The 9,979-nt window shown below is 34.9% G+C and overlaps 2 protein-coding genes across 2 annotated transcripts; both read right to left on the reverse strand.

Annotated features, from left to right (window-relative positions):
• Positions 1-204: 204 nt before the first annotated feature.
• LOC143535068 (putative methyltransferase PMT19) lies at positions 205-5,347 on the reverse strand. Its single transcript, XM_077029401.1, has 5 exons — positions 4,384-5,347; positions 2,959-3,169; positions 1,647-2,325; positions 1,481-1,558; positions 205-514 (listed from the first exon to the last, which is right to left on the reverse strand). Exons 1-5 carry the CDS (start codon positions 5,143-5,145, stop codon positions 322-324), a joined length of 1,923 nt encoding a protein of 640 aa, XP_076885516.1. The 5' UTR covers positions 5,146-5,347; the 3' UTR covers positions 205-321.
• Positions 5,348-6,754: 1,407 nt separating this feature from the next.
• Positions 6,755-9,979, reverse strand: LOC143535012 (uncharacterized). The gene is made up of 7 exons (XM_077029360.1): positions 9,711-9,979; positions 9,343-9,624; positions 8,362-8,484; positions 8,122-8,272; positions 7,810-8,030; positions 7,142-7,178; positions 6,755-7,039 (listed from the first exon to the last, which is right to left on the reverse strand). Exons 1-7 carry the CDS (start codon positions 9,858-9,860, stop codon positions 6,933-6,935), a joined length of 1,071 nt encoding a protein of 356 aa, XP_076885475.1. The 5' UTR covers positions 9,861-9,979; the 3' UTR covers positions 6,755-6,932.

Genomic DNA, 9,979 nt, shown 5'->3' on the forward strand with positions numbered 1-9,979 from the left:
CCATAATCCAGAAATTGTGTTAGATATAGGTAGAATTGTCGTAAATAATTACACATATACTTAATCATTGTAATCATAGATTTGTTATGTTTAACTATAATTTTTAATTAACAAAAGTTATTTCATCAAGTTATATTATCTTACTCAGTTGACACGTTATTAGATAAAAACATAACATATATTACTTAATTAACACGTAATAGATATAAACGTAACACATTGCATATATAACGCAGCCCATATCAACCCGCTCAAATAAATAAGGCAAAATTCCCACCATACATATGTGAGGTTACATAATATGCTGATAAATAGATATCTTCATGTGTCAAGAAAAAACAGTTTTCGCGGGCCAGAGGGGCCCCCTTCGGTGTCTAGTAATCGAGTTTGCCACCTCATTTGATCTGTATGGCTTTTTATTTTTACAATAATGTCAACATGATCCACTATTATTATCGTTCCCTTAGGCCGAATAATTCTGTACATCTCAATGAATATGTCAAGAATGTCACACCTGTTATCAACACAAAAACAAAAGAACTCGATTAGTTGTAGGGTTTATGTCATCTTGTTTTAACATAACATGACCGTAAAGGGCGCAAAATGGGCAGTTTGAGTAAACGGGTCAAATCAGCTGACCCAAAACGCTTTTGTCCAAAAATTCTATATTTAGTGTTCATGATTACAAAATGAAAAAAAAAAAAGTAAACTGCGGTTTTCGTCCATGTCGTTTGTCCAAATCTGCGGTTTTGTCCAATAGTTTCAAATTGGCGATTTTCGTCTTTGTGATTTCATTTCACCAGCAATTAAACCCGAATTCATTAACCACGTTAAGTCTGGTCGTTAAATCCATCAGCGTACCCTTCACGTGAGGGGCAATTTTGTCCCTTTTTTTTCCACAAATACACCCCAGCCCCTCACGTGAGGGGGGCTTGCGAATTACGACTGGGTTTATTTGGGGAGAAAAGGGACAAAATGCCCCTCACGTGAGGGGCATGCTGATGGGTTTAACGACCAGACCTAACGGGGTTAATGAATTCGGGTTTAATTGTAAGTGAAATGAAACCACAGGGACGAAAATCGCAAATTTGAAACTATTGGACTAAAACCGCAGATTTGGACAAATCACAAGGACAAAAACCACAGTTCACTCAAAAATATATATTTTAGTAACAATTTATAATAAACAAACCTAAGCCAAAGCTGGCTCGCGAGACTAAACAAACCTATTATTAATGAAACTATTATTTAACATATTAAGTATACATTTATTATTATTATTATTATTATTATTATATAAATTTATGATTAAAGTAACTGAATAATATATATTATGTTATACATTAAAACTATAATTAAAGTATATACAAAATAATTATAAATTTATATAAATTAGTTAAAAAATAATAAAGAAGCCGAGCCCGAGGTTTACTAAATTTAACAAACATTCAGAAGTTAATAACTGAACAAAATAACTTACTTATTCATGTACAAACTAAACACATTGTCGGCGTGTATCAAGTCATACGATCTAGGATATGTCGAAAACGGTTCACACCTGTAACAAGCAACACACGAGTCAACAAACACCAAAAGTCAACCACACCATAGAAATAAATATTAAAAAAAAGAAAAAGAAAACGAACCAGTTCATGTACGTTCCAATCAAACCGCGTTCATAAATAACACCAAGAGTTTTATAACTCGCATCATGAGGAACAACATTCATGACCCAAACCGGATACTTCGAAAGCGAAGCTGCAAATCCACCTAACCCTGCATTCATATCCATAACATTTCTATACCCACCACTCGATAAAGATTTTAACACGTTTGCGTATGAAGCAACTCGCTTTTGCCACATCAGATTATCATCAACAAAATCTTGACTTGTTAAACCCGCAGTTGACCCGATTCTAGGTGGAATATTATTCAACCTTTTGGGCCACTTTTCAAGAACGCCACCAGCGACATCTTGCATGTTTTCTACTTGAACTAAAGGAGTTATGCATGCATCCATTGTTTTGTACCAACCGTCATCTGGGTCATCATTTTCGTCACAAAATTTGGGAAATTTTGAATCTTTTTTCTTGCATTCGATATGGTTGATAGGTTTCTGCCATACCGCAATCGGGCCTTTTCCTTTGATCTTTCTCCAACATAAACGTTTAGCGAGATCCTCTAAACGGGCCAATTCTTTTTTAGGATCCTTAATAGTTCCATCTGGGGCTGAGTATTTGGCTCTCCAGTTGATAGGTGGGCCCGACAACACCCAATAACCACCGGGCCGCAATAAACGGTCGATTTCTATTAGATACAACCCATCTAACACACAAAATGATAAAATAGATACATATCATCTAGCACACAAATCAAGGTTAACAACTTTGACCCATTTTTTATTGAAGCAAATGATTAAATTTTGGAAGAAAAACATATCAGGTCAACTCAACACGATTTGTTTGAACCGAACCGTACCAAAGCTACCCATTTTGATCTGAACCCATTTGACCCGTTACCTAACCAATCATTTTACTACCTTAGTTTATATAGCATGCATACAGTATAAGATTAAAAAAATGACAAAAGGTCATTACTTTTGGAAAAAAAGCTTCCGGGCCCACTCAGTACAACCTGTTTGTCGTAACAAAGCTACCCGTTTTGACCAGATGCCATTTAACCCGTTACCCAAGTAATCCAACAGATCATTTTACTACCTTCGTTTATATAACATGCATATAGTAGAAGATTAAAATGGAAAAAAAAAAAGTTAATTACTTTGGAAGAAAAACCTCACGGGTTAACTCAACACAACTTGTTTGACAATACCGTTTTGACCAGAACCTGTTTGACCCATTACCCAACCGATCATTTTACCACCTTAGTTTATATAGATGCATTGCATACTCTAGAAGATAAAAAAAATGAAAATAATTAATTGGTTAATTTAAAGTATACCGTATTCGGTCCAGGGTACAAGGCAACGCGAGCAATGAGCCATGTCAAATGATCTAGACGGGTAGGGTAGTCTATAGGTGCTAAGAACACCAAGCATGGCAGGAAGACCTCTTTCTAGGGCAAATTGCACTTGAGCTTCATGTACATCTCTTGGAGCTATAGACATTGTTATAATGTTGTAATCCATTAAAGCATCTCCAAAGCTTGCAACCTGCCATTGTTTAAACCATAATATTAGCGAACATGTTTAGACAATACTATTAACGAACGTATAATAATTTCGACTGCTTGCTCAAAGGCTAGTTTGTAAATGAGCCGAGCCTAAGCCAAGGTACACTGGCTCGTTTAAACTAAAGCACAAATTCTAACATGTGTATAAATTTTAATATATTATAAGTTATAAATTTTGTATTGTGTGTATGTTAAAAATATATTTTTTTGTTTTTATATGTGTTAAAAATTAAAAAAAAAACATTTAAAATAAACAAGCTGGCACGAGCTTTTGATGAGTAGAGCTCGACTACTCGAGCTCAAACAACCTTAATCTAGAACTAAAAAACTTAGATAAATAAAAACACAGGTCAAAGTATCCTAAACTATATTGTCTTGTTATGTACAACCTTCTAAATTAGATTATCACAGAAAAATTAAAATTAGTAATAATGCTAAACTCACTAATTACCTATATAAAAAAAATAGTGATGCTTTTGACTAGCCAAGCGAAGCTCGAGCTCAACATTTCAATTCGTTAAGATAAACGAGTTGAGCTGGCTCGACACGGTTAAATTATCACAAAGGTATCCTAAACATTATTGTCACGTTCACCTTCTAAATTAAACTATCACAAAATGAAAACAAAAACAAACTTAGTGATTATTTAACAATATAATATTGTTGGCTAGAAAGTATCTAATTATCAACTGCAAACAACATTTGGGCCCACTTAAAAGCTGAAATCACTAATATACTAATCAATAAAACCAAAAGCAGCTTACTTTCAAGAATCTTGAAAAAAAATGATATCGTTGCTTCTGATGATACAAGCTCGAGCTCAACATTTCAATCCATTAAGATAAACGAGTTGAGCCGGCTTGACACAGTTTTTACACGAGCCCTAGTCTAGAAGACTAGAACTAAAAACTAAAATTAATAATAAAAAATAAAAAACAGGTCAAAGGTATCCTAATCTATATTGTCTTGTTATGTAAAACCTTCTAAACTAAATTATCACAATTATCACAAAAAAATAAATTTAGTAATAATATTAAACTCACTAAATATTTAACAAAATATTATTGTTGTCTAGAAAGTGTCTAATTATCAACTGCAAACAACATTTGGACCCACTTAAAAGCTAAAAAGCAGCTTACTTTCAAGAATCTTGAAAAATAGCCTAAAAATTTCAAGAATCAAACTTAAACTTACCCCACAACCAGTATCAAGAACTGTCCTAATCACTCCAGATTCTAAAGGCAATAACTTCTTCAGCAATTCAACATAACCCTTAACCCCCTTTTGAAAACTCGTCCCACCGCCCGGAAAAACCAACCGATCACCGACTAATTTGACCCAATTTTGCATCTTTTTCGACACGGTCAACGTCTTAAAAGGCACATTGTTAAACCAAGCTTGTGTCCTGCTTTCGGGCCACCCGAACGGCTTCTTGTACCCCACCGGCACCGGCACAAGGCACCGGAGAGCCTCGTTGGAGCCGGTGGGACAGTGGCGTTCGCGGTGGAATAGTTTGTAGGCTTTAAAGAGTCTTTCTTTTTGTGGGTCTTGGCAAGGGCAATAATGGGTGAAATTTTGAGGGCAAAATTGGAATTTTTTAATTTTGGTGGTTTTGGTGATATGGGTTTTGGATATTTGAGGTGGGTTTGTGATTTGGTGGGTTAAAGTTGTGAAATTGGTGGTTGATTTTGGTGGGTTTGAGCAGTTTTGGTGGTTCTTGAAGGTGGAATTTGGAGGGCAAAATTGGAAATTTTTGATTTTGGTGATATGGGTTTTGGATATTGGAGGTGGGTTTTGGATTTGGTGGGTTAAAGTTGTGAAATTGGAGCAGTTTTGGTGGTTCTTGAATATGGTAATGGTGGATTTGTATGAGCCAAGTGTGTAGGAAAGTGAGCAGAGGATAGTGATGAAAAGGAGTTTGAGTAATGGGTTTTTGAGGGGTAAGGGTTTAGGCATATTTTAGTTTAGTGTGTGAGGGTGATGGTGTAATGGTGTGTGTGAAGTGTGAGAGACTGAGATCTGTGTTGAGAGGTGTTGGTGGTGGTGAAGAAGAAGTAGCTGTATGTTTTGTTTGTTTGTTTATTTCTGGTAAGGTGACAGCATGGATATAAGTTTAGATATATGTCAAGATTTATCCATGAACTTTGTGACTTTTGATTTATAGAATTATAGAGATAATTCGGATCAGGGTTGTTTACGTTCAGGTTTATTTGGTTTTGATAGAAATGCTCGGTTGTTCTAAACGGAAGCTTGGCCTCCTATGAAGATGGCAGGCGAGATTTTGATTACTTCATTTAATAGGATTAGAGTTAGATTTAATTGTTGTTTTTCTTGGTCGGAGTTGTATTGTTCTCCATTTTATGTTTGTTTTTCTACTTCCGTCTAGCTTTTTGTTAGTTTTATTTTTCTTAATTATTGTTGTCTTTATAAAATGAAAGAAATAATTATCTATGTGAATGGAGTGCTCTTTGAAAACTAGATTGACTAGTTTGGATTAGGTAAAAAAAATTGTGTGGAAGAGTGATTCGGGTAGTTTGGGAACACCAACTCTTATGAATCATATACTTTTTGATTAAATCGGATAAAAGTGAGGTGTAACTCATTGATTGGTTCTTTAAATTTGGGCAACTCGGATACTTTGGGAGCACCCCCTTCACATTGTAAATGTGTTAAGATATCAATGTGTTATGCTAAATCTTGCAACCAAATCTTAGAATATGTGTAGTCATAAAGCCCCACCACCGGGCGTTATGCGTCACGTGATGTCCAGTCAGAGTTATGGTTTTTTTACAAAAACATAGTGCTGTCATAAAGCTCCAGCCTCAGGCATTATGCGCCACGTGGCGCCCAGTCACTATTAATTGTTTTGTTTTTTTTAAATAATAATTCATTGAACTCACAAAAAAGAACCACCATCTCCGGCCACAATTCAACACCCCATCTCCGGCCACGGTTAAACCATCTCCGGCCACCGTCAATGGCTACACCACCACACCTCATCTACCTCAACGACCGATGGAAGCTCTCCAAAAAAGAACTTATCTCCAGAAACCCTTCCACCGCCTCCTCCTCCTCTGCCGCAGCCGCAGCCGGAGTTACTCACCGCCGGTGTCCAAAAAAGAACCCATCTCCAAAAACCCTTCCACGGCTATATCCAACAAATATCTTTTTTTTTAAATGGTGTCATTTCTCGCGTTATATACAAAACGCCGGGGGGAGGGGGGGTTGCCCCTGGCGTTATAGGGCAAAACGCCAGGACTACGCTTGGTCATATCTAATCTAAAGCATTTAAATTGAGGCATATTAAATTAGAACTTTGGTCATCTTCTTGATCTTAGTGTCATCATTTATCTAATCAATTATAAATACATAGGATCCCAATCTTAACTCTTGATCCAATTTTAGATGACTTGAACTGATGAATTAGAAAACTATAAATCATACTTGAAAATCCAATAACCTAATTTTGTAATTTGAAAATAAAAAAGTCATACTACATTAATTGCTAATATGTTTGTTTAACTATGCATATTTTGTAAGCTTGTAATTCACTTAAAATCTTCAATATGAACTACAACTTTGATAAAGCCCTATTTATAGCAAGAACTAAGAAGTATTTGGCTTACCCAAAAGCAAAATCTTGCCTACATCATGGTGCAATCCAATCAAGAATTACATGAAATTGGCAACAAGGATTGCAATAATTCATATCAAAATACAAAATAGCATAAATGTAACACATTTTATTCCAAAAAGACTTGTATCCTGTCACCTCTTGAGTCATTAAAATCTATTAATAACTTTCCTCCAACTTCAAATGAAGGTGCCTTGATGTTCACACCTCCCAAAGCTGTATGATGATGAAAAATTATGTTCTTGTTCATATATTGTTATTGTGTAAATATTATAAAAAATATATTATATTAAGGTCATTTAGAGATATTGGTAGTACCTGGGACGATATTCGTGATTCCATCCAGAAAACCAGCCTAAAAACATCAAACATGAGTTAGCTCTTTAACATGCTAATCATACTACAAATTATATAGGCCTAAAAATTTTGTTCATTTAGTTAAACAAACGAACATGCGTTTTGTTCGTTCATTTATGTTTGTTTATTTAGGTTCGTTTATGTTCGTTAAAGTTTAAAATATTAATAAATATGTAACTTACACATATATAAACATAAAAGAGGCTCGTTTAAATTATATGCATATGTGTGTCAGTATGTGTACTTGGTTATGTTTGGTCAATTAGGTTCATTTGCGTTCGTTTATGTTTGTTCTATTATGTTCGTTTAAGTTTGTTTGTTTTTGTTTGTTTGTGTTCATTTACGTTCGTGAGCTGTTCGATTAGGTTTTAAACGAACGAATATGAACATGCCCATTTTCTTAATAAACGAACATGAACACAAAAATTTGTTCGATTATATGTTCGTTTTCGTGTTCGGATAAGTTAGATGAACAAACACGAACATGCACCGTTCATGTTCGTTCAGTTCGTTTCAAATAATGGTTGTACATAGATGTACAACATAAAAAGGCAAGTGTGACTACATGAACAAAGGGTAAAAACTTGTGCAGTGATTGATTAATATAGTTTTAAGAAGAAATGACATACGGGAATTCGGACATCGAGTTTTTCAAAGCCATCTCGCCCAATAATTTTGACTCGCAACTTGCGAGACCGGATACCTGAGAAAGGATTTTGTGCATCACCTCCGCCGTACTTATTGTATGTATCTGGACTCAACACTTCAGCAATAGGCTCGGTTGACCTTTGACCCGTTTGTTCTGTATCATCTTGATCCTTTGTTGGGATACTGAACGGGTTGCTACTACCTGATAATACATATACCATGTTAATGTTATTTATATAATAAAAACAAAAACTGTAAAAAAATAACAAAAAAAAAAACGGTTGCTTATAGACCTGTTTGCCACACGGGTTGACTGCTTTTGGTAGCATAACGCTTTTCTTCTTCATAATATGCGTTAAAACCTAAGACTTCTTTGACTTCTTCAAAGGATGGCATACTTGCAGGCGAAGGCACACGTCCACCTTTAATTGCTTGCAGTGCATCCTGCATATGTCGTCATAAACTTCATAAACAACCTATGTAGGAATTATATTTTTGCAGTTGGATAAAAAATATGTATCTAAGTATCTAACCTCCATTGCACGGATAGATACTCCCAACAAGGAAAGAGGATATGCTACAATTTTAAAACCAATTTCCTCGAGTTCTAGAGGAGTTAGTATCGGTGTTTTGCCCCCACCTTCAAGCATGTTTGCCTATCAAAAATCACATTAATAATAATAATAATAGTAATAATAATAATAGTAATTGTATTAATAACTTGCATAAAATACCAATGTATTTTTCATCTATAGCTTTTGGATCATTTCGTATGTCAAAAACAACTGTAAAAAATGATATCTTTATGTGAAAACATTAAACTTGTACGTAAAAATGCAAGAACTATATGTAATGTCAGTTTTTATATAAAAACGTTAAATTTACTGATTACAAATGACTCAAAAGGTGAAAAATATTTTAATGACTCGGATGTAGGCTTGTAAATGAATCGAACCAACACAGACGGGGTATGTTTGTATTCGTTCATTTAACTTTAAGTAAACAAACAATCGAACACGAACAACTAATTGAACGAGGTTTTCTTGTTCGTGTACGTTAGTTAAGAAAGAATGTGCTCGTGTTTGGTTATGTCCGTTCTTTAATACTATAAACAAATGGTTCTTGAATGTAACTAAACATAGATGAACGAGCATAATGAGCTAAAACCACTTAAAAGTAAATGTGAACAATGTCTTGGGCTTAAAAGGTTATTAAAACAAGACTATATTGTAATGAGCCTAAAAAATTCAAATGAATATATTAGTGAACGTCAACGAACGGACTTCAACAAACATAAATGAACAAACAAGACATGCGTTCACGACTCACGTTCGCTCAAATGAACAACAAAAGTTGTTCATGTTCACTCGTTTATTAAATAAACGAACTTCCAGTCAAATGGTACACTGAACTTTCAGTTCGTTTACAAGCCTACTTGAAGGTACAAAATCGACTTCAGAAGAATAAAATAAAACATGTATTTATCTGCTAACGGTTAAAAAAAACTTGCTAACCATTTTAGGAACTTGAGGAGAGATTTCACAGAACGCTTTCATTTCCTCTTTTGAAGCAAGTGCATCAATAAAAAGAACATCGGCTCCAACATCAGCAAAAGCCCGTGATCTCCAAAGCGCCTCTTCTAACGATAATGCTTGTCGGGAATCGGTTCTTGCTACAATAACAATGTCCGAACCGCTCTCGTTTCTAGCATCAACTGCTGCTTTTATCTTCATTACAGCTTCCTCTCTAGGTAACACTTTCCTTCCTTGCGTATGACCACAAGCTTTTGGAGATACCTTAACATTTTAACATTTATTAACAACACGAAATCCATATTTTTTAAAAAAAAATATTATTATAATATCATTATTAAGAAATGAACCTGATCTTCAAGAATGATTCCTGCAAACCCCGCTTTAATATATCCCTTAACAGTTCTTTTCACATTCATGGCGTTTCCATAACCGTTATCTCCATCACCTATAACTGGAATGGATACAGCTTCAGTGATTAGTTGACCTTGGTCAACCATTTCTCCATAAGAAATTAGTCCTGTCTGGTAAGCCTAACCGAGCAGCAGATATTCCAAAGCCTGTTCAGAGAAATATAATACAATTAATGGAATCCACAAGTAACGTGATCAAAATAACA

The sequence above is a fragment of the Bidens hawaiensis genome, unplaced genomic scaffold (assembly GCF_021521415.1).
Source record: "Bidens hawaiensis isolate Kalapana, Puna unplaced genomic scaffold, B.hawaiensis_p1.1 tig00010384_1, whole genome shotgun sequence".
Taxonomy (NCBI): Eukaryota; Viridiplantae; Streptophyta; class Magnoliopsida; order Asterales; family Asteraceae; genus Bidens; species Bidens hawaiensis.

Excerpts from the sequence above, each read along its gene's own strand:
- LOC143535068 (XM_077029401.1), bottom strand. The coding sequence starts at position 5,145 with ATGCCTAAACCCTTACCCCTCAAAAACCCATTACTCAAACTCCTTTTC. Across the intron at positions 2,326-2,958 it reads TGTACCCTGGACCGAATACG|ATGGGTTGTATCTAATAGAA; the intron begins GTATACTTTAAA and ends TTTGTGTGTTAG. Across the intron at positions 515-1,480 it reads TTTAGTTTGTACATGAATAA|GTGTGACATTCTTGACATAT; the intron begins GTAAGTTATTTT and ends TGTTGATAACAG.
- LOC143535012 (XM_077029360.1), bottom strand. The coding sequence starts at position 9,860 with ATGGTTGACCAAGGTCAACTAATCACTGAAGCTGTATCCATTCCAGTT. Across the intron at positions 8,485-9,342 it reads CTCCTCAAGTTCCTAAAATG|GCAAACATGCTTGAAGGTGG; the intron begins GTTAGCAAGTTT and ends GATTTTTGATAG. Across the intron at positions 7,040-7,141 it reads AATCACGAATATCGTCCCAG|CTTTGGGAGGTGTGAACATC; the intron begins GTACTACCAATA and ends ATCATCATACAG.